At 43.2% G+C, this 24,423-nt stretch overlaps 2 protein-coding genes across 9 annotated transcripts in view; one reads left to right on the top strand and one right to left on the bottom strand.

Moving 5' to 3' along the window:
* The window catches only part of DNMBP (dynamin binding protein), a 115,203-nt gene extending 102,110 nt beyond the window's left edge, over positions 1-13,093 (top strand). For 3 of the 4 annotated variants that reach the window (XM_065923089.1, XM_065923088.1, XM_065923091.1), the window contains 6 exons: positions 3,157-3,285; positions 4,967-5,299; positions 5,654-5,833; positions 7,249-7,447; positions 9,587-10,128; positions 11,374-13,093. In XM_065923089.1, coding sequence (XP_065779161.1) covers positions 3,157-3,285; positions 4,967-5,299; positions 5,654-5,833; positions 7,249-7,447; positions 9,587-10,128; positions 11,374-11,559 — 1,569 coding nt within the window. In that variant the 3' untranslated portion in view covers positions 11,560-13,093. The remainder of the gene's footprint in view (positions 1-3,156; positions 3,286-4,966; positions 5,300-5,653; positions 5,834-7,248; positions 7,448-9,586; positions 10,129-11,373) is intronic. The other variant, XM_065923090.1, reaches the window with a different exon arrangement.
* A 7,742-nt stretch (positions 13,094-20,835) lies between these two features.
* Positions 20,836-24,423, bottom strand: part of ABCC2 (ATP binding cassette subfamily C member 2) — a 77,808-nt gene continuing 74,220 nt past the window's right edge. For all 5 annotated transcript variants that reach the window (XM_065923084.1, XM_065923085.1, XM_065923086.1 and 2 more), the window contains one exon: positions 20,836-23,682. In XM_065923084.1, coding sequence (XP_065779156.1) covers positions 23,553-23,682 — 130 coding nt within the window. In that variant the 3' untranslated portion in view covers positions 20,836-23,552. The remainder of the gene's footprint in view (positions 23,683-24,423) is intronic.

The following is a 24,423-nucleotide window of genomic DNA, read 5'->3' as shown; positions in this document are numbered from 1 at the left end:
TCTTTCTTTTCTCTTTCTCTTTTTCTGCCAACATCAGGGTCTTTCCCAGTGAGTCGGCACTTCACATCAGGTGGCCTTCAGCTTCAGCATAAGTCCTTCCAGTGAATATTCAGGATTTATTTCCTTTAGGATTGATTGGTTTGATCTCTTTGCTGTCCAAAGAACTCTGAAGAGTCTTATCCATCACTAAGTTCGAAAGCACCAATTCTTTGGCACTCAGCCTTCTTATGGTCCAACTCTCACATCAGTACATGACTACTGGAAAAGCCATTGCTTTGACTATGTGGACCTTTGTTGGCAAAGTGATATCAGTGCTTTTTAATACACTGTCTAGGTTTGTCGTAGCTATTCTTTCAGGAGCAAACATCTTCTAATTTTGTGACTGCAGTCACCGTCCAAAATGATTTTGGAACCCGAGAAAATTAAATCTGCCACTACTTCTTTTCCCCCATCTATTTGCCATGAAGTGATGGGACCAGATGCCATCATCTTCATTTTCTAAATGTTGAGTGTTAAAGAAACTTTTTCACTCTCCTCTTTCACTCTCATCAAGGGGCTCTTTAGTTCCTCTTCACTTTCTGCCATTTGTGTGGTAACATCTGTATACCTGAAGTTGTTGATATTTCTCCCAACAATCTTGATTCTAGCTTGTGATTCATCCAGCCCACATTTTGCATAATGTACTCTGCATATAAGTTAAATAGGCAGGGTGACAATATATAGCCTTGATGTACCCCCTTTCCCAATTTTGAACCAGTTCATTGTTCCATGCCTAGTTTTAACTGTTGCTCTTGACCTGCATATAGGTTTCTCAGGAGACAGGTAAGGTGGTCTGGTATTTCTATCTCTTTAAGAATTTTCCAGTTTGTTGTGATCCACACAGTCAAAGACTTTAGTATAGTCAATGAAGCAGAAGTAGATGTTTTTCTGAAATTCTCTTACTTTTTCTATGATGCAGTGGATGTTGGCAGTTTGATATCTGGTTCCTCTGACTTTCCTAAATTCAGCTTGTACATCGGTTGTACAACTAGTTCTTGGTTCACATACTGATGACTTAAGTCATTGTATTTCTTTTCTGTGATTTGGCTATATTTGAGGGCATTTCTATTATTTATTTATCATTAGTTATCTACTAATTATTAGCTATCTATTGCAGTATATTGCTTTACAGCGTTGTGTACAGCAAAGTAATTCAGCCACATGTATACATGTATCCCCTCTTCCTTGGATTTCATTCCCATTTAGGCCATCCCAGAGCATTCAGTAGAGTTCCCTGACTGTATACAGTCAGCTCTCATTAGTTATCTGTTTTATACGTAGTAGTATATATATGTAACTCCCAATCTCCCAGTCCATCCCATTCTCCTTCGCCTTGGTAGTCACACATCTGTTCTCTACATCTGTGTCTGTATTTCTGCTTTACAAATCAATTTATCTATACCATTTTTCTAGATTCCACATGTATGTGTTAATATATGATATTTGTTTTTCAGTTTTTGACTTATTTCACTGTGTATGGAGGAAATGGCAACCTACTCCAGTATTCTTGCCTGGAGACCCCATGGAAAGAGGAGCTTGGTGGGCTACAGTCCATGGGGTCACAAAGGGTCAGATATGACTGAGCTCAGCTAAGCAGACTCCATATGAATAGTCTCTAGGTCTATCTGTGTCTCTGCACATGACAGTTTTGTTCCTTTTCATAGCTGAGTAATATAGTAATATTGCATTGTGTGTGTGTTTGTGTCCATATAGCACATCTTCCTTATCATTCCTCTGTTTGTGGATATTTAGGTTACTTCCGTGGTGCAGCTATTGTAAATAGTGCTACAGTGAACACTGAGTTGCGTGTATCTTTTTGAATTGTGGTTTTCTCTGAGAATATGCCCAAGTATGGGATTCATGGGTCATACAGTAATTCTGTTTTTAGTTTTTCAAAGAACCTCCATACTGTCCTCTTGGGCTTCCCTGGTAGCTCAGATGGTAGAGAGTCTGTCTGCAGTGCAGGACACCTGGGTTTGATCCCTGGGTTGGGAAGATCCCCTGGATAAGGGAATGACTACCCACTCCAGTATTCTTGCCTGGAGAATTCCATGGACAGAAGAGCTTGGCAGGCTACAGTCCACAGACTGGGAAAAAGCCAGACACAACTGAGTGACTAACACATTTATACTATTCTCGATAGTGGCTGTATCAGTTTACATTCTGGGGGCACTTATTTATTGACTTAGTGTTCTTTTCTTATTGACTTATAGTACTTTTGTATATGTTGGAGGAAATAGCCTTTTATCTGAGAAGATGGTTTACAAATACCCCCTCCCCCCAGTTTGTTGACTTTTGAATTTGCTTAAAATGGTTTTTTTTTTGTGTGTAGAAGAGTTTTATTTTTGTGTAATCTAATAAAACTTTTATGGTTTCTTCATTCTGTGTCATACTTTAAAAGGTCTTTTCCATTCCAAGATAATTTTTTAAAAGATCTATGTTTCAGTACTTTTATCATTTTATCTTTTATATTAAAGTCATAAATCTAGCTGAAATTCACATTGGCACATAAGGTTTGAGGTAGGAATCCAACTTTTTGCTTTTTATCTAGTTGTCTGTCATTAGCATTTATTGAGTAATCCCCACTGATAAGATATGCTTCCTACATTTCTTTTAAATAGCAAACTCTCCTTATTTTAAAATTGTGATTAAGGGAACTTCCCTGGCAGTCCAGTGATTAAGACTCTGCGCTTCCACTGCAAGGGGTATGAGTTCCATCTCTGATTGAGGAACTAAGATTCTGCATGCTGCAGGGCATGGCCAAAAAAAGAAATAAAAATTTGATTAAGTAAAGACAGGGCTTATAAGACTTTTTAGTAGTACACTGGCTTAAAGTAAGAGATTTGACCAAGTGTATTTCCCATGCCTTAGGACTCTTCCCTACAGTTCCTCTAGTTTTGTTATCTCCCTATTAGCCACTTTTCGCCCCATGTTTTCTAAATGCATAGCAAGTGTACACCAGAGCCCCCAGGTCTTAAAAGGCTTGTCTCCATAGCAGTGGGTGACAGCCCTTGGACGGGCATGTCAGTTTGATTCTGACTGCGAACTGCTATCTAGGGTGGATGATGGAGGCCAGAAGTTCTGTCTGGTCTTACCCGTGTTTGTAACTGGCCGCAGGAATCAGCATGTGTGAAGGTGGTAGCTGCCGTGAGCATGTGGGACGTGTGCGTGGAGAAGGGACACAGAGACTTGGAACAGTTCGAGAAGGTGCATCGCTACATCAGTGACCAGCTCTTCACAAACTTTGTAAGTGACTCTTCAGCCCACTTTTCTTGCATTGACCCTTTTCCCAGGGTTCTATCTAGTGACCAGCCCAATTTCAGGGGACAAAGGAAAACTCAGAAATTTAACCTGGTATCACTGTTGATAACTGATCAAAAGAAAACAACTAAAGGATTAACGATTTTAAAAGGAATGTTTCAGTACAGTTAATAGTTTAACAAGTAGATCTTTGAAATGGCACAAACTACCTTATAAAGACTACTAAATGTCAGATTGCTTGGGAAACTCTAAATGGATATATATATATATATATAAATGGATATAAATATATAAAAATGGATATATATATATATATATATCCTGAGTAGAAATGAATGGGCTTTGATAGTTTCTTGGAGGTCTCTGAATGCTTGAGGCTAAAGAAAACATGATAGTTGGGAAGCTTACAGGTATTCTGACAATAGCATCTTAGTAAAAATTTACTAAGTACCTATTTATGTTCTTTTTGTATCCATATTGTGCCCTTGATAGCTGTCCCTTTAGAATTAGACAAAAATCTTTGAAAAGTGAAAACAGATTTATTATTAAGTAGTTATGGGTAGAAAAGATATGATGGGTGTGTGAAGGTTTCTCTACCCCAGATTTATGTAACAACTAAATCTTTTTATTTTTTATTGAATTATGGTTGACTTACAATATTATGTTAATTACTTCTGTACAGGAAAGTGACTCAGTTATATATGTGTGTGTGTTTGTATTTATATATTCTTTTTCATACTCTTTTCCATTATGGTTTATCACAGGATACTGAATATAGTTCCCTGTGCTATACAGTAGGACCTTGTTGTTTATCCATTCTATATATACCAGTTTGCATCTGCTAATCCCAAACTTCCACTTCTTCCCTCTTCCACCCTCTTCCATCTTGGCAATCACCAGTCTGTTCTCTATGTCTCTGATTTTGTTTTGTGTCCTAGATAGGTTCATTTGCGTCATATTTTAGATTCCACATATAAGTGGTATGATCCAATGTTTGTCCCTCTTATTTCACTTAGTGTGATAATGTCTAGGTCCATCCATGTTGCTACAAATAGCATTCTTATTTTAACGGCTGAGTAGTAGTCCCCTGTGTTTATGTACCACATTTTCTTTATCCCGTCATCTATCGCAGGGCATTTAGGTTGTTTGTATGTCTTGGTATTGTGAATAGTGCTGCTACTATGAATACATGAGGATGCATGCATCTTTTTGAATCATAGCTTTGTCTGGATATTAGTCCAGGAGTGGGATTGCTGGATCATATGGTAATTCTACTTTCAACAATTAAACCTTAAGTTAAATTCAGGTTATATATAGACATGTACACATAAGTGATACCAGACAGATGGTTACATCTGGGTTATAATGCAACATCACGTTAATGTATGTAGTTGAGCATTTGTTGTCAACTGTGTAGCTGTTTTGCATACTCTTTGGTGTGTGCAGATTGCTGGGTGAAGAGTTACAAGCTGAGAAGCTTTGTGTACAGACACCTGGTATCAGGTAGACAGAACGCTGTTGGATCTGCACAGGTTTAGCTTAGAGCAAAGCAGGTGGTGCAAGATGGAACAAAAGCGACCTGAAGAGTATTTTTTTTTTTTTTTTGAAGAGTATTCTAAGAATAACAAATTCAAGACTGAACACCATGCCTTTCTCATTTTCACAGAAAGAGAGGACAGAGCGGCTGGTCATCTCTCCCCTGAATCAGTTACTGAGCATGTTCACAGGACCCCACAAGCTGGTGCAGAAACGCTTCGACAAGCTTCTGGACTTCTATAACTGTACAGAACGGGCGGAAAAGCTGAAGGACAAGAAAACCCTGGAGGAGCTGCAGTCGGCGCGGAACAACTATGAGGCCCTGAATGCCCAGCTGCTAGATGAGCTGCCCAAGTTCCACCAGTACGCGCAGGGCCTCTTCAGCAACTGCGTGCATGGCTACGCAGAGGCCCACTGTGACTTCGTGCGTCAGGCGCTGGAGCAACTGAAGCCGCTGCTCTCGGTGAGAGCCTCCCTCCCTGTGGAGAAGGGGACTCCCAGGTTCTCCCCAAGTTTTTTGGGGAATATACGTCAGGGTTGTCGAGCCATTATTAAGCTAGGCAGATTAACTATGTCACTGGGTCAAGCCCATCAGGAAGTGGACTTCTTGATGCCTTGATGGTGCTGGGGTGCCAGGGTCTTGAATGGTTGCTTTCCTAAGCCACCCTGGCGGAGCCGGGCCACTGGGCCTGCGGGCTCCTGGCTACAGTGTTGGTGGCTCACACTTGAGGAGTTTCAAGGAGACCGTGCCAGTCCTGGGGTCCTTTACATGTGTCCTCTTCTCCCCTCTGTCTCTGTTCTTGTGAATGGACTCCAGCTACTCAAAGTCACCGGTAGGGAGGGGAACCTGATTGCCGTCTTCCATGAGGAGCACAGCAGGGTCCTGCAGCAGCTCCAGGTTTTCACCTTCTTCCCAGAGTCTCTTCCCACCACCAAGAGACCATTTGAGAGGAAAACCATGGACCGCCAATCCACCCGAAAGCCACTCCTCGGCATGGTGAGTGGAACCAGAGACACTCATGTGGCCTGGTGGTTAAGGTGTAAACTCCTGAGCAAGACCGCCTGAGTTCAGATCACAGTTCTGACAGAGACTCACTCTGTGTCCTTGAGCACGTGCCTCAGTTTCCTCATGTCTAAAGCTCCAGTAATTGTTCTAGCTACATCATAGAGTTGTTTGGTGATTTAAATGAGTTAAAGTATGTAGAGCACCTAGGCATTGGCCTGGCACGTAGTAAGCATTATTCAAGTAAGCTATCATCAGCGCTATTGATTGACTCAACTCTGTCTCTACCGATTAACAATTTAATGAATTTAAATATTTTATAATAATTGGAGAACAGAGGTTGTTGAGTTCAAATCTGTCATGTGCTCATTCTTTCTTTACTTACTAAAACTAGGCACCAGCAGTGTGCCAGCTGGTACAGACTTCAAATGCCCTCTGAAAAGCAGTCTTAGTGCCTAGTCTCTACAGTGAAAGGAGTTAATAAAGGATTAATATTAATACTTTGATCAGTCAGTTAAGGGAACTGGTTTAAGGATATGTTAATTCTGCCAGGCTCCCTATTTTTGATCATGTATTGGAAAAAGTAATTATCTGATATACTGCCAAACAGTTATTGACTGATCACTTTTTACCTGGAGTTATTTTCATTTTGAACTCAATTCTTCCACATTCTGAAAAGTAAGGTAAGACATATGGGGTCATAATCTACAAGACTGCTGATCTGTCTGTGCTTCAGTATTTTTGCTCCATATAATCCCATAGACTATAGAGCAGTTATTTTTCAATTGAAAAATAAGTTAATTTAAAAAATTTTTATATGATTTTAAAGTGAGTGATAGTCACTCAGTTGTGTCTAACTCTCTGTGACTTCAGGGATATAGCCTGCCGGGCTCCTCTGTCCATTGGATTCTCTAGGCAAGAATACTTGAGTGGGTTGCCATTTCCTCCTCCAATGATCTTAAAAAAGGGAATCACATTTTTTTATCACTTTACTTTTTCTTATTTTATGAATATTATTTGTTTTTGGAGATGAGAAGCCAAGATAAGGAAAGTCTCAGTTGTTTAGAATCATATAGCAGAGTACAAGGAGACCTACTCATATTACTTATTTTGATTCTTTAGGTGGCAGTTTAACCACATATTTTTATCACAGGATAACAGATCTAAAACTAAGGATGTGTTAAATTTTCTTACTCTAGCTGTAAAGGCACCAAAACGTAACCTAAGAGATTATGGTTTTCTCCCAGCCACACAGGCTGACTCAGTGCAGAAGCATGTGATAGGAGCTGGGAGCAGCTGGCTGTCATTGCCTCCGTTTCTGAGACTGACACATACGTGATTACATACAACTGCTGGGGTAATAGCCAGGGAGGGGTTTAGGTGATGGTGTCTCTTATATTACCTTTCAGCCAAGTTATATGCTCCAGTCGGAAGAACTTCGGGCCTCACTCCTGGCAAGGTATCCCCCTGAAAAGCTCTTCCAGGCAGAACGGAACTTCAATGCAGCCCAGGACCTGGATGTCTCACTTTTGGAAGGTGACCTGGTGGGTGTGATCAAAAAGAAGGACCCCATGGGCAGTCAGAACCGCTGGCTGATTGACAACGGAGGTAAGAACAGTAGAGGACAGATTGTTGTCTAGTGGCTAAGTTGTATCTTGACTTTTTGTGACCCCATGGGCTGTAGCCTGCCAGGCTCCTCTGTCCACGGGACTCTCCAGGCAAGAATACTAGAGTGGGTTGCCATGCCCTCCCTCCAGGGGATCTTCCTAACCTAGGGATTGAACCTGTGTCTCTGGCATTGGCAGGCGAATTCTTTACTGCTGAGTCACCAGGGAAGCCCAGACACAGATTACCATGACTCTAAATGAGGAAAAGAGTGATTTGGGCTGTGCCTGAATCCTGTGTAGGCCAGCAGAAAATATGAAAGTCTTTGATTAAAGGGAAAAATAACCTTAAAAGTTTTCTCCATCTCTAGAGAGTGTAATGCTCAAGTCATTACAGAACAAAACCAATTTTTTATTTTTATTTTTTTTAAATTCCAGAGAAGACTCTGTTACTTCCCTTGCAAGATCTTGCCTTATTTTAACCTTTATAGGCGCTGAATCCTGCCTGAAGGGTCCTTTGCCCTCTCCACCGCTGAGTGAACCATAAGTTCTTTACATGTGTTTTGTGAACATAGGAATTTAAGATAGGGTTTTTTGCGCCCCCCCCCCCCCCCAATAATTTTACCTCATGACTATTTAGGAAATGACTTTAAAAACAGCTCACAGCTTTTTTTTTTTTGTCTTCTTCTTCTTTCTGGTGGGAGTGGGGTGGGGAAGGGGTGCAAAATTGTTTTTCTAAAGTACAAAGAATAATGCCAATCCATAATTCTTTTTCCACAGTTTCAAAATCTGAAAAGCTTTGAAAATCAGAGGGTTTTTTTTAAAGAACTGATTTGCCCAAACCTGCCCTGATCTGAACTCATTTGGTGACAAAACCTGAACAGATGATGAGAGGCTGTTTATGAGCCCTTATTTTTTTCCCTTTTGGTGTGACTAGTCATGTTTTGCTATAGAAACCTGAATGGGTTTGACTATGGGCTGTTGACCCAGTCCTAAATCTGAATTCCATAATACATCCGGCCCCAAGTGTTTTAGAGAAGGATTGTGGCCTCTGTAATAAATACCCATATTCATACCATCAGAACTGAAAACTTTAATATTTCTCAGTTTCTTTAAAAGTGTTTTGTGGATTTTTTTCCTTCTTTCCCAGCCCCCTATTCTGCTTTCCCAAAATAATAGAGATTGAAGTGGGAAAGGCAGGCCAAAGGAAGGGGCCCCCAGGGTGATGGCAGGTGAGAGCCACTGATAGACCGATGGCCTCTTGGTGAGGATTCAGACTGTTTGAGCTCGCCTGTCCTTGGGTTCCTAGCTCTACAGTCCAGATGAGTAAAGTGGTAACAGGAAGCTCACAGCATCAGGATCAGTTCTTAGACCCTCCACCCCTTGCTGTCTGCCTAGGGGACTCCTTGCCATCACTCAGAAGAGAGAACAAATGCAAGCTGGCCTTTTTTAGGTCCAGGAAGCACCCTGACGGTCAAGACAGGGACGACCCTTGCTCAAGTGGAGGTTACATACTCCAGGTCCCTGCCTCACAGATAATTCTTTCTTATTCAACATTATAACCGTTTCTCCTATGGGTTAGAGATCTCAGTTCCTAATTTGTGCCGAAGGTTTTAGCTGAGGGCCCTCTCTGTCCTCATCTTAGGTAATTTATTGACATGAACAAGTGTGTATTCTAACTAATATAAGCAGTTTCCTACTCTAGTAGTATTCCCACGCATTCCTAAACCAGGGGTGGAGAGGGCCGGGAGGCATATGGGAGGGGCTCTGTCAGGCTGAGGATGGTTTTTAAATCCCTTTTAACCACCCTCTTACAGACTTGAACACATCCTTACTGAAGTCTTCCCCTTAGCCTTTGCTCCCAGGGTTTGGCGCTCTTGTTAAAATGTCTTCACCTGCTCATGCTCAGGCGTGTGGTCATTTTTGTTACTGTCTCTCAGTTCTCAGCAAAGCCCCTTGTAACTCCCTTGGACTGACAGCCACAGCGTCTCATCTCTGCCATCCGCCTTGCGCCCTGGGGTGGTGTCTGTTCTCTTTGTCTCCCTCTCAGCATTGACCTTAAGCCACGGTTTCTCCTCTGTTGATTTCCTCCCGGCTCCTCCTCCCTTGAAAAGCTCTTGGTGTTTGTTTTTCCTCCCCGCAGTCACCAAGGGCTTCGTGTACAGCTCCTTCCTGAAGCCCTACAACGCGCGCCGCAGCCACTCCGACGCCTCGGTGGGCAGCCAGTCCCCCACCGAGTCCGAGCACGGCGGCTCATCCCCCAGGTTCCCGCGGCGGCAGAACAGCGGAGGCACCTTGACCTTCAACCCCAGCAGCATGGCTGTGTCCTTTAGCTCAGGGCCTTGCCAGAAACAGCCTCCAGATGCATCTTCCCAGACAGAATTTGACCAAGGAACTCTCAGCTCATCCTTAAACTCAGAGGGCAGTCCTTCCAAATGCCCCTCGGACCCAGACTACCCCTCCCAGCACAGGCCCTGGGACTCGGGCGATGCGGTCAGAGACCTTCACCAGCCTACCACTACCCTGAGGAACTCCCGAAGCCCCAGGCATCCAGAAATGGCTGGTTCCTCTGTGCCAGGGCGTAACGGGCAGGGTCGAGACCTCGTAAAAGCAGACGCAAGAACAGCGCTGTCTCTGGATGACAGACACGATCAGCCAGCGAGCAGCGAGGCGGAAGGCAACCAGGTGAGTGCGCCCGGTTTCCATGGTTACTGCGGTGCGTGTGGATGCAGGTGATGAGCTCTCAGGAGTGGGCGAGGCCTGCCCCGGCCTGGGGGTGACCCTGGAGATGGGCCCACAGATAAATCCTTAAAGGACTTGCAGAAGCTCGCTGCTGTGAGAGTGGGCAGCTCCACTCTAATGGACCTTCGGTGGCTGACTTCACAGGTGTTAGTGTGGTGGAGCGTTTACCTGGTGTTACCATGAAGCTTTTCACACTCTTCCAATGCACTGATTCTTCCATTGGTATAAAGTCTGCTGTTTAACTCATCTACTTAGTTTCTCGTTCAAGTAGCTATATTTCTAGAATTCAGGAATAGAATTCTGATTCTGTTCCAGTTTTTCCTATTCTTTTTGTAATGGCCCCTTGTTTGTATCATAAACATTTCAAACCTACATGTTTTAAAGCCACTTTCACATCCACAGCTGAGGAATCCCTGGCCACCTGCCTTTGCTCACTTGCAGCCATGAGTCTCCAAGTGTGTCTTACCTTTATCAGTGAGCTCTCTGTGGTTCTGTTACAAGCCCAGGACACACATCGCAGCTCTGGACCCACCAACGGGCTGGTGGAAATGGACCAGGAAATGGCCCTTTCTGAGATTGTGACTTTGTGCAAGGAGCTCAGTTCTAACCTCATCAACTCCAGCCCTTGAGCACCCTTGGGTGTGTGTTCATCTCTGTGCCTCTGCGGGCCTCATGGTTCCTCCTCCTGATCACGGACCACCACCCTCGCTTTGCTTCCTAGCCCTGTTATGGGCATCTAGAGAGCGTCCTTTCTTACTTTGAGATTAGATGTGGTTTTTTGTTGTTTTGTAAAGATTTTTAAATACAGAATTTCTGTGTTAGGAGTATGAAAGAGCATCCTCTTGTCTCATCCATTTTCCATACTGACTGAAGCTTTTTTCCCTTTTTAAGGCAACTCAAAGAGTAAAATAAGTGAATTTTGGTTTTCTTTAAAGCTGTCCTGTTCATTATGGTAGCCATCAGCCATATGTAGCTATTTAAATTTGTTAGGTAAAGTTAAACAAAACGTAAAATTCAGTTCTTTCATCTCACTAGCTGTTATTTCAAGTGCTCAATGGCCATGTGTCTAGGGGCTGCCATAATGGATAGTCCAGATCAGGTGGTACCCATCACCATGGGAAGTTCTCTTGGGTAGCTTTGCTCTCAGATGTTTCCCATTTCCTAACTCACTTTCTCTCCCTCTCACAGGTCTATTTTGCTGTTTATACCTTCAAGGCACGGAACCCAAATGAACTGAGTGTGTCAGCCAATCAGAGACTCAAGATCCTAGAGTTTAAAGATGTTACAGGAAATACAGAATGGTGGTTAGCTGAAGTCAATGGGAAAAAGGGCTACGTTCCATCCAATTATATCCGCAAAGCTGAATACACCTGAGCCTGTTCTGCTTCCCACTCATCCTTGCTGCCTTCACTTCCTTCTGCTGAAGGGTTCTGGTATCCGCCAAGAGGGCTCCTGCTCCTGAGACACTGGCCCTGCCATATTGCTTAACCGTGGCACAGTGGGGCATAAGTCTTGTTCTCTTCGATTGGGTTGTCAGCCTTGATGCTCACTAGAATCTCTAGAATTTGAAATGGACCCTGGTGCTTACAAGCAATTCAGTGACCGTGAAAAGAGAAGCAAGTCCTGGGGTCAGCCTTTGGAAATGAGAGATTTCCAATCAGAAGACCAGTATCCAATATATGCTAGAAGCTGTGCTATAGCATTAGAAGAAGTTGATGTTGGTTGTGCCATATTGAGTGGGGTGGCCCCATGCTCCATGATCAATTGACCAGAAACCGACTTGGATGAATTCTCTGGGAGCCCTTTCAGGCTGCGCCTCTGCATATGCCAAGAAGTTTGTCAACATTGTACCAAATCTGGTGTTTTAAAACCTCAGTGTCTGGCACATATTCACACACACACCCCTTATTTCTAAACATCCCTAAAACACTGTCATCTGTCATCTTTTTCTTATTTATTTCACCACATTTCCAGATTGGGCAAAATTCAACTATTGAGCCAGCTAAAAATGTTCATTTGGGTTTTTCTGTAAGATCTTATGGGAAAAACCCAGACGAACTTTCTGGCCAACCTAGTACTACTTTCTCCTTTTAAAAAATGTTTAGAATCTTCCTTTCCCCTGAACCTTCATAGGAAAGGTTCTGTTCACATTAGGTGCTATCCTCCGCACCTTGCTGACACCATCTCTATATGGTCTGTGTACGATAATGTTTCCTGGCTTCTTTCCTGAAGCTCAATAGTTGATAGACTTTCTTGGGAGAACGGGATCCGAGCTCCCACTGTTCCCTTTGGGGGATTCATTCTGCAATGGGCTGAAGCCATTCCAGCCCAGAGGGAGACTGGATGCCTCTCCCTTCCTCCAAGCACACTACTGTCCACAGATGAAGAGAACGTAACGCACGTTTATCTCATTTGAATTTGGGTAAGCAGTCCCGAAGTAGCTTATCCTAGACTTGGAAATAAGCATTTTCTGTTTCATCAGCCCCCCTGCTTCAGAGACCATGGTCTAAGCCAAACAGAATCTAAAGTGCCTGATTGTACCTCCTCCACCTCAGGAAGATGTTTACTGATCCTAACACTAAGATCCCCCCTGAAGTTTGTATGTGAGCAGGGCTCTTATTCTTAAGGTCTGCCCCAGATTGAAAGCCTGCCTTGGAACAGGAAATCATGAATTTTGTCTTGCAAGAAAGGACATGAAGAACAGCGTACAGCCCTTGCTCCTCCAAATGCACCTTCACCTTAAAGTCTTGATCAGTCAGGAGACACCCGGGGGCTCCCTGGCAACCCCAGGGTCTGCTGGTTGATCAGAAGGCAGCAACACAAGAGTCTCTCGTGAATAGTGTTTATATCTAGAGATGTTTATATTTAAGTAGTTATTTTATAAATAAAAGCATTTTAAGGGCCATAAGTATGTTTTCTTGACTTTCTTCCTGGTTTAGCCTGAACTTCTCATGTTTCTGGGGGGTACCTTCTTGATGATTCAGTGATGCTCAGGTTTCAAGAAAAGGGAGAGGCTAAGTGAAGAAACTCGGGTCAGGAATTCCTTTTCAAATATGATTTCAGCAGAAACACTCTATACTCAAAATATGTCCCTGCTGCATTTTAAGCCATTTCTTTCAGTAAAATCCTAGCAAAACAGAAGAGCTGGAAATTCTAAGAGGTAAGTATTTCCCAGCCATTACAGATATGGAAACTGATGCACTAGTGCTGAACTAACAAGGTCACACAGGTCGGGTGTGGGAACGGGGAGAAGTAGCGGGAGCACTGGCGGAGGTGGTGACAATGAAGCAGTTGCCCGAGACGGTTAAGGAATAGAGAATGTGGGTGAAAGGTAGACTTGAGAAAAAGCTTATGTGCCAGTGAGGCTAACTTATTTTACGAGGAAGGAAGATGGGGTCCAGTGACACTGTGACCTGCCCAAGTCTTACATCAAGGTTTTGATGGAGCCTGAATCTAAAGTTGGGTCAGGCTGAACCTTTCCACCTTGTTCTGGAGCCAGACTGACTTCAGACACTCAAGTGCATTGTGACCTTGGCAACTTACCCCACCTGGGCTTCAGCTTCCTTATCTAACATAGAGATAATACTTGCTCTCTGCCTCCTGGGGTTGTGGTAAGGGTGGGATGAGTTAGTACATGGAGAGTGCTAGGACATTGCCTGGCATATAGCAAGCAAACTAGAGAGCCCTGAGGTCCAGGTCAAGGAATTTAGATTTGATGAGAAACTTCTGATTACTTAAGCTTCCTAAGCAGATTGCCTGTTTATAGGAAAGCTTAATGATAGCAGGATGATTTGAGGGGAGGACAGATCAAAGGTCAGAAAAATCTAATTTAAAAAAAAGCTACCTGGCTTGGATTTCAGATTGCTTGTGAGTGGAAAAAAGCAGCATCCTATAAAGATATGAAATTAGAGAAATGGAATCCTTAACAAAGGGGAGATCATTGGGATGGGAGCAAGTTTATGAAAAGATAAGTATTGTTTAAACATTAACGTCTGCTAGGTCTTTTTCTTTTATTTTTCTGTTGAAATGTAGTTGATGTACAATATTTCAGGTATACAGAAAAATGATTCAGTTATATATGTATCAGATTTTTTTTTTTTTTACTATAAGTTATTACAAGATGTTGACTTTATTTCTCTGACCTGATACAGTAGGTCCCTGTTGTTTATCTGTTTTATATATAGTGATGTGTATTTGTTAATTCCAAATTCACAATTTATCTCTCCCCCTCTCTCCTTTGGTAGACCATAAGTTATTTTCTATGTCTGTGAGTCTATTTCTGTTTTGTAAATAAGTTCATTTTTATAATTTTTTTAGTTTCCACATATAATTGATATGGTATGATGTTAATCTTTTTCTGACTTAATATGATATTCTCTAGGTCCATCTGTGTTGCTGCAAATTGCTTTATTTCATTCTGTTTTTGTGGCTGAGTAGTATTCTGTTGTCTGTATGCCCCATATCTTTATCCACTCATCTGTTAATGGACACTTTGGTTATTACCATGTCTTGACCGTTTTGTACATTGTGCTGCTGTGAACATGGGGGTACATGTATCTTCTCAAATTAAGAGTTTTTGTGTTTTCCAGATACACATGCCCAGAAATGGGATTGCTGGATCATATGATAGCCCAATTTTTAGGTTTTTTGTTTTTTATGTATCACTGTTTATTTTGAAGATGACAAATGGAAGTTCAAGGAAAATTAAGCAAGTAGCTCTAGACCACACAGCTAGCAAATGGCAGAGCAGGGCTGCAAGACCTGGGTTCTCCCACTTACTGCATGTACAGTAAGTAGGATGAGGTGCTGGCCAGGCTGCAAGCTGAGCCAGCTGTGCCTGGGTAGTGCAAACCAGACAAGGTAGGTGTCCTCAGTGAGTTTTCAGTCCATGGCTGATGAAGATGCCAGGAAGTTCTCTGGTTCTGCTTGGAAGGGCAGCTGCGTGTCTCTTCCCTGTACTCAGCAGGCTCCTGTCCTTGCTGGCTCAGGCTGCCCCCCACCTTGCCAGGGCCCTGGTAGAGGTTGCACTCAGGGCGAGCAGCCGCCGCTGCTGCTGCACTGGGAGGACAAGGGCTCCACCTGCTGGAACTGTTCAGTCGCTCAGTCGTGTCTGACTCTTTGAGGCCTCCCTGTCCATCACCAACTCCCGGAGTTTACTCAAGCCCGTGTCCATCGAGTCGGTGATGCCATCCAGCCATCTCATCCTCTGTCGTCCCCTTCTCCTCCTGCCCCCAATCCCTCCCAGCATCAGGGTCTTTTCCAATGAGTCAACTCTTCGCATGAGGTGGCCAAAGTACTATAGCCAGGCTCCCTTATCGTTGTCTTCCTCCCCTGTGTCCATCATCAGTGGGGCTTGGTCAGGCTGGGATGCTCCTCCCAGAGCAGGCCGGGCTGTGTTCCCTCACCAGCCTACCGTCCTGTGCATCTCCTCAGGTGAGGATCCTGCACATTTCCTCCTATTTTTTTGTTTGTTTCAGGAATCTCCATACTGTTCTCCATAGTGGCTGCTAGGTCTTGCCTTTCTAAGCGTGGTCTTCAGCCCAGCAGCATCACCACCCATGTAACCTGGGAGCTCACTGGAAATGTAGGCCCCACCCTAAACTTTCTGAGTCAAGGTTGCAGGTGATTTGTATGCACATTAAACTTGAGAAGCACCTGTGTAGGCTGGTTTTTTTTTTTTTTTTTAGGCTGTTTTTTTAAAAGAACTTTTTACTATTGGAAAGTCACTCAGTCATGTCCAACTCTTTGCGACCCCATAGACAGTACAGTCCCTGGAATTCTCCAGGCCAGAATACTGGAATGAGTAGCCTTTCCCTTCTCCAGGGGATCTTCCCAACCCAGGGATCAAACCCAGGTCTCCTGCATTGCAAGTGGATTCTTTACCAGCTGAGCCACAAGTGAAGGAAAATTCCATGGACAGAGGAACCCTGTAGGCTACAGTCCATGGGGTCGCAAAGAGTCGGACATGACTGAGCGACTTCCCTTCACGTCACTATTGGAAAAGTGTGTATTAGTCGCCCAGTCATGGTTGACTTTGCAAGCCCATAGACTGTAACACACCAGTCTACTCTGTCCATGGAATTCTCCAGGCACGAATACAGGAGTGGGTTGCCATTTCCTTCTCCAGGGGATTTTCCTGACCCAGCGATCGAGCCCAGGTCTCCTGCATTGCAGGCAGGTTCTTAACCATCTGAGCCGCCAGGGAAGCCTACCATTGGAAGAGTAGGAATTACAAAAAAAAGGGAAAGAAAGGGTGTCATATGTTTCTGACACAACAGAAATTTCCAAATCCAGTTTGCCTGCTTAATTCCTGTCACGAGTGTGCTCCCTTTTCTGCCTGGAGGCAGCTCTTGAGTGATGCTTTCTCCCAAGTGTCCTCGGAGAACAGGGAGTGGTGGTGGGAATCTCCTGTCATCCCGAATCTCCCTCTCAAGATTATTGTGAAAACAAATAAGATGATTCTGCAAATTTTTGTGAACTGTGAGCTCTAGAATTACATGGTTTTAATAAAGATTGAATTTTGTTTCACTCTTTTAACTAACTGTGAAGCTGGAACTCTGTGCCCATTCTGTTTCAGGGTCAGGAGTACAAACAGGCTCTAAAAGAACATAGTTGTGCTCTGACTTGTGTTTCACTTGCAGAACCTTAGCCCTAAGGACTGAGAAACCTTGAGTATCATATAACTTACTCCTAAGTCATCTCTCTGGTTACAACTCACAGGATTTTTTTTTTCTTTTTTTTTTTCTTAGTTATTTTTGGCTATGCTGGGTCCTGACTGCTGCTTGGGCTTTCTATGGTTGTGGCGAGTAGGGGCTACTCTCTAGTTGGGGTGTATGGGCTTCTCATTGTAGTGGCTTCTCTTGTTATGGAGCACGGACTCTAGGACTTGCAGACTTCAGTAGTTGCAGCTCCCGGGCTCCAGAACACAGGTTCAATAGTTGTGGTGCATGGGCTTTGCCTCACGGCATGTGGGATCATCCTGGATCAGGGATCGAACCCGTGTCTCCCACATTGGCAGATGGATTCTTAACCACTGAACTGCCAGAGAAGCCCAACTCAGGATTTTAAACTCTCCCATCTATTAGTACATTGCACTGATGAAGCTCTCACATTTCACCTGGGCTGGGTGAGGCAGATGGTTCAGTAACAGAGCAGGGCTCATCTCTCCAATCTCTAGTTTGCGTTGTTTCCTTTCATGCAGCCCACTGTGGTTGTCAGGGGTGATCCACAACAGTGTTTTGTGTGTATCAGTTTGGGAGTTTTCTACAACAGATTGCTGCCCTTGTAAGCTGCCTAGGAGTATCTTATTCCTTACCACCACTCACAGGTGACCTGAAGGAACAGACAGTGCTTTCCCAGAGGTAAGGCGTGTAGTGGCAGAAGCAAGCAGTGTCTCCACTCAGGAACATTTCCTGGGAGCAAGCGGACTTGTGGGGGTCTACAGAATCAGCAGGACCATGTCACCAGGGCTAGCCGCCTATCTGGGTGTCCCCTGGGACTCCAAGAGGAGTCAAGCTCTAATCTTTTCCCGTGGCAGCCCTTCCCCGGGTTCAGGACCAGCAAAGCTGAAAGATCCCTGATCTCTCATGGTCGCCTCCTGTCATCAGCATCACCGTGACTCTTGAAAAAAGGACCTTCCTGCAGCCTCTCAGGTGAGATCAAAATTTTACCTCCAAATAGGATTAAGCTGAATAAGATCTTTGCAATTTGATAGAAGGGGTGAGAGCCATGAGCATTGAATTCAATACTCACTTCCAGCTGGACTTTAAAAGGTAGCTTTTTTTTTTTGTTTTTTTTTTTTAATGTATATTTGCACCGGGTCTCAGTTGCGGCAAGTGGGATCTTTGATCTTCTTTGTGACATGCGGGGTCTTTAGTTGCAGCATGCAAACTCTTAGTTGCAGTGTGTGGGGTTTAGCTCTCCATCCAGGAATCAAATCCAGGGCCCCTATATTGGGAATACGGAGTCTTCACCAAGGGACCAGTTCCTTGGACCACCAGGGAAGTCCCTAGCTGGAGTTTAATGACATAATCCTCTCTACAAATTCACACTACAGTGGGATTCAGTGAAGGTCAATGAATTATTAAACTGACTTCAGTTAAAGGATATTAGCAATTTTATCAGAGCTACTTGGACTTACAATATTGTATTAGCTTCATATTGCTGCCTTAGCAAATTACCACTACTTTAGTAGTGTAAAACAACAAATTTATTGTTGGTTCTGGAGGTCAGAAATTTGAAATCAGTTTCATTGGGCCAAAGTCAAGGTTGCTAGGCCTCATTTATGGAGACTTCAGGGGGAAATCTTTTCTTGCCTTTTTCCAACTTCTAGAAACTACCTATGTTTCTTGGCCTATGGTCTTTTTCTCCATCTTCAAAGCCAGTGGCACAGCATCTTCCATTGTCTCTGTTCCTGTCATCATATCATCTTCATTCTCTTACAAGGATCCTTGTAATAACACTGGGCTCACCTAGACAACCTGCCATCTTATTATCCTTAATCATATCTGCGGAGTCCCTTTAGTTGTGTAAGGTAAATCCTTAAGGTTTTGAAGATTCAGACATGGATGTCTTTGGGTGGGGACCATTATTCTATCTGCTGCAGGTATGGAGCCACATGACATTTTTGAGGCAAATTATCTGAGAATGGAAACATGATCCAGTCCAGACCACACTGTTGATTTTAGAGCAGGAATTTGCAAACCTTTTCCATAAAAGGCCAGATAGTAAGTACTTCAGGCTTTTTAGGCCAGAGTGTCTCACAACTTCATTGTAACACAAAGCAGGTATAGATAATACAGAAACAAGTAAGGATGGTTGTGTTTCAAAAACTTTATTTATAAAAATAGCAGGCCTAATTTGGCCCTTGTGTCATACCCCTAACTCTAGGTTCCAATAAAACAAAAGGATTCTGTTCAGCCCATTAACACTAAAACCAAGTATGCAGAAAACTTTAGACGTTTTAATGAAGGAAAATGAAAAGCTAGCCAAAGTGGAATTGTTTAGATTGGAACTAATAGATGCATCAGCCTAGCAGATGTTTATGGAACCAGGAGGCATCTTTATGATGCCAGAATGTAAACCCTGACAAACCAGATCGCAATGACCTGCTGCTGGGTGCCTGCTAACAAAGGAGCCAGCAGTCCAGGGTGTTATAGCACCAAGCACGGGGGGAGACAGCTGTGCTCAGAGGTACAACCAGAAAATACCTTGACGGTCTTTATAGATGGATGCCAATAAGGTTGTTCCCCAAAGAGGAACAAGTGGCTGTGGACTTGAGCAACAAATAAAGGTTCCAAAGACTGCTGCTCCGGGGGAGCCTGACATCCACAGGACACGTGGACCTGAAATCAGCAGTCATCAGGCAGAATGGCCAGATGGCTGTCATGGCGAGGACCAAGGTGACTGTCCATTCGGGAGACTATCAGCGTGTCAACCAAGGGCTTGACTGTTAGGGTTGAAGAAAGGAAGACTATTCTTCATTCAGTGAGAACCAAAGCAGTCTTGAAAGAAATACTGTATGCTCTTTTTTTTCCCGCTTTTTTCTACTACTGTCCTAAGCAGTTGCTTTTTATACTGAAACAGTTAAATTCTACAGCATAACAGATTACTTGCATACAAAGTAAAAAGAGATACTATGAAAATGGAGTGTTCTTACAACCCAGTTCTTTCCTGCATTTTTACAACTTTTGTCTAGTCTTCAAAGAATATGGAACCTTTCCAAAAGTCAATTTAGTATCTAGTCTATGTGGAAAACAAATCCACATTGATAGTTGAATATGGTTTTTGCTAACTAAATCTAAGTTGTAGCAGTTTAGGGATCATCAGTGTTTGTGTAATATCGTTTGCTAATTTTTAAAGTCACCAATGTGCATCAACCCTGTTGCTATATTTTTATAAAGATTATTTTGAAAATCTTTATAATTTTTTGATTTTCCAAAAAAAAAAAGAAAAAAAAAAAGAGGACCTACTATATTCCAGCCACTGGAGATACAAAACAGTAAGAAATTGTTTGTTTTCAAGAGGCTCACAGCTTAGTAGAGAAATGCAAACAAAAACTAGCTAACAAAATAATAAGTTCAGTAAAAGCAAATTAAGTGTGCTGCTGGGGAGCATTATTTAGTTGTAAATAACAGCCCCCCAACTCATAAACTTAAGCAGAAAGGAAGTTTTCAAATGATAGTGTGTGGCTCACTGACCCTCTGGGCGGGTAAGGAAGCCAATTTGAATCTTCGAAGCCAGGAACAATGCTTGCTATCACACAGCGTCACTGCTAACCCCTGGATGATGACACTGACTGTTACTTTTGCCAGGACAGATTCCCCTGCGCTTGTGTCTCCAGCTCCTGAATCAACAAGTGTATCAGATTAGTGGAACCTCATCACAGGGCCACACCCTGGTCTCCCACCCAGAATCTTAAGTTGGAGGAGTCCATGGAGAACTGCCTTTCAGATGCAGAGCTGCCCCACAGATTGAAAATCCACCACAGTGCTGAGCTAGCCTGGGGGTTGAGAGGAGAGGGAATCAGGGAAGGCTCTCAGGAGATGACTTCTTACTGAGTCTTAGTGAGTTAGAGGTAATCATGGGATTCCAAGCAGAGGGGATAGAAAAGGAAAAGGCTAGAGTCAGAGAGTAATTGTGTGTGGGGGGGGGCGGTGGGGGGGTGGTGGTGCTGGGGGTGGTGCAAGCAGATCCTAAAAGTGTTTTAATATCACTAGAGCTTAACATGAGATTGGATTGGATGTTAGCTTTGTTATTCCATACTAGGGGATTTTTAACTTTATTCTGGTTGCTATTGAATGAAGTGGTTTAAGCAAAGGAGTAACATGGTCAGTTTTTCATAAGAGATTGCTCTGGTAGCTGTGGGTGGGTGTATCTGAGGAAAACAGCCCTGGAGGCAAGGATGCCTATGCCCTTAGCCCAGGATGGCAGTGAGGAGAATCTAAACCATGGCAAGAGCAACAGGGGTGCAACTGGAAGGGCTTGGTGGCTGATTGATCAGGAAAGAAAACCTGAGAGTGCTACACAGGTTTTCATTTTGTAGGACCGAGTGGACAGTGATGTCACCACTGGAGTTAGAAAGTACAGAGGAAGTAGAGGATCTGTCAGAGTAGTGAGTGTCAGATGCCTGAAGGATATCCAGGTGATAATGCCAGAGGCAGTGGAATATATGAATCTCAACACTAGAGGCTAGAAATGAGAATCATGCATAGAAGTTGAAACCACTGAGTGTATGAAATTAAGGAGAAAATAGAGGAACTGGGGGAGGTGGGTCAAGGACAAAAACAGGGACATCTTAATGCTTCAAAGACAAGCAAAAAAGAGGACTTCAGGAGGCAAGTAGGAAAGAGTGATCATGGTAAGTGGGTCCAGAGTGTGGACTGGGTTACGGAGTCCTGGGCCAACAGAAGATTTGGAGGGGAGGAGTCATCACCAAAGGTTTGGATCCAGGCTGCCCTGGTTCCCACCACCTTCACTGAGTCTGAGTCAGCATGACTGAGAAAAAAAGACCGCTACCCCTCTCTTGTATCTGCATCCACAGGAGAAGGTAGATGAAAAACCCTTTCCTGTTATAGGAGGAAAAGGAATCATTAGATCAAATCAGGAATTTGGTTTCTGGTCCTACCTCGGCCATAAACAAGTTTTGATTGTGGGTCTCATAAAACCACTGTCAGTCTGCTGCTTAGCTGAAGAATGAGAGACTTAGACTGCATTATCTCCAAGGTCCTACCCATTTGGTTAGGCAAGAGACGGAAATCATAGGTTAACAGAATAACATAAAGAATCGTTAAATAGGCATTGGAGAAAGGGCCAAAGAAAAGCAAATACCAGAGAGCTAGCAAATGCAAAAGCAGACACAACCCATAGTACCGTGGGAACAAAAAGGCAGAGATTGGAGGCACTAAAACTGAAGCCCAGACTTCCCAGAGAGGGCACTGCTCGGCGGGTGCTGTCATGACCACCTGGTATTATGAGTATTAGAAAAACTGCCGCTGTGGGGAAACAAGCATTGCTAGAGTGATGCTGATGGGACCAGCAAACAGTGGTAAACAAGTCTCTTCTTAATCCTGCCTCACAGTTGTTCAGGTCCCTCCTTTAGGAAGTGTCAGTCTCTGAGCATCTCAGTCAACAAATGACTACATTGATGAAAGAATAAAAATCTTCCAAAATTGCATCGCTGAAATGGAGGTAAAGAATATGTTGAACCCAGAATAATGTGACACAAAAAAGCCTGGAAGGAGAAGAAGGGTCGTGTCAAGGCTCCCAGTGACTTCTGAAACCTGGACACCTCAACTGTTGTGCAAGCTGGCTCTCACACAGGATTGTGGTCTGAAGTCCCACCAACCATAATGTTTGGAACCTCTTGGTGGAGTATTTAACTCAAATTGCTTCTGGGTAACGCCCCCAGGTGGCAGGCAGAAACGTTCACAGTTCCTCTTAAGAGAGCTCAGATTCAATTCAGGTCTCAAAGCATGTTCACAGGTAAAATGCTAACATGATATTGCAAATCAACTATACTTCAATTTTTAAAAAAAATGCTAGAGATTGAGCAGTTTAAGGTAAACATTCAGAAGGCATCCAAGAAGATAAAGCACTATGCACAAGAACCAGCAGACACCACATATGGAAACCTCAATAGTAACCAGGGAAATATACATTTAAAAACCTCAAGGAGACACCAATTCACACTCATTAGGTTGGGGGGGAAAAAAGTGTTAAATTGGCATTACCTACCATATGCATTTAAACCTATGCATTGCTATACATTATGCCTCTTACACGTGTCTTAGGAGTTGTGTACCAGAATGCTCATAGCAGTACTGTTCATAACAGGAAAAACAACAAACCCCGGAAATCACCCCACTGCTGTCCAACCTAAACTGGATAAACTGAGGCCTATCCACATGTCGCTGTACTCCAGGGCAATGAGAATGAAGCAGCCTCACTATGTGCTTGGACAGGGATGAATCTCAAATATAATACTGAACAAAGGAAGCAAGAATACATGCAGTGTGAATCAGGCCATTCACATTAAGTTGTTTTTTTTTTTTTTTTTAAAGATATATGTTTAAGGAAAATGGTAAGACCAAAATGAAAAGCAAAGGAATAATTATCACAAAATTCAGATAGTGGTTTCCCTGGAGAAGGGTGGGTGGGTAGCAAGCCGGAATGATCAAAGTGGAATCATCAGGGGGTTTCTGATGTTGCTGGTAATACTGATTTTTTTTTTTTTTTAAATCTTAGGACATAGGTGCTCACTTATGATCCTTCTTTAAAGCATACATTTTGCACACACTTTTATATATATGATATGCTTCACAAAAAATAAATGATCTAAATAGTCCTCTAACCCATAAGACTTGCCCTCAGAACGTTGTACTGTTCGTATTTTCAATGCCAGCTTCTTGGGCCATAAAATAAAAGGGGCCAGGGTTTTTCAGCAGTTCTTCAGGACTGTCATACTCTACAATCTTCCCACTGTCTAGGACCATTACCCTGAAACAGAAAAGAAAGTCTTAGAAAGCAGCATCTCAAACCTTGGCATTTTTAAGAATAACCAGGACTTATTATTAAAGTCGTGGTATTGTACCAAAGTGGTTGCCCCAGAATCATACCCCTGCCCCTCCCTCGAATGGAAACCAATTGCTCTTATCTAAGTTTCAGAAGGACACTGCAAAGAGAAAAACAAGAACTGGTTACAACCAATTTTCACCTAAGGTGGTGAAAGATTTGATTTCCAGTAGACCTTGGGTCTCACTATGTGCTCACTGTAATATATTATTGTTTTTGCTCAGTTGCTAAGTCATGTCCAAGTCTTTGCAACCCGATGGACTAACTGCAGCATGCCAGGCTTCCTTCCTCTTCACTGTCTCCTGGAATTTGCTTAGATTCATGCCCATTGAGTTGGTAATGCTATCTAACCATCTCCTCCTCTGCTGCCCGCTTCTTTTGCCTTCAGTCTTTCCCAGCGAGTTGGCTGTTTGCATCAGGTGGCCAAAGTATTGGAGCTTCAGCATCAGTCCTTCCAATGAATATTCAAGGTTGATTTCCTTTACAGTTGACTGGTTTGAATTAGCATATGCTAAATGATATACCTACAAGCACCTGAGAAGGACAGTTGCTATGACAACAACCGGAAAAGCCCAGAAAGGACTGAAAAGGTGGGTTGCATTAGTTTGGCTCCAAATCACAACCTTGGTCTCAGATAAGTCATGAATATTCCTCCCACTCTTTCCA

The sequence above is a fragment of the Muntiacus reevesi genome, chromosome 2 (assembly GCF_963930625.1).
Source record: "Muntiacus reevesi chromosome 2, mMunRee1.1, whole genome shotgun sequence".
NCBI lineage: Eukaryota > Metazoa > Chordata > Mammalia > Artiodactyla > Cervidae > Muntiacus > Muntiacus reevesi.
This window is presented reverse-complemented; position numbering and strand designations above follow the sequence as displayed.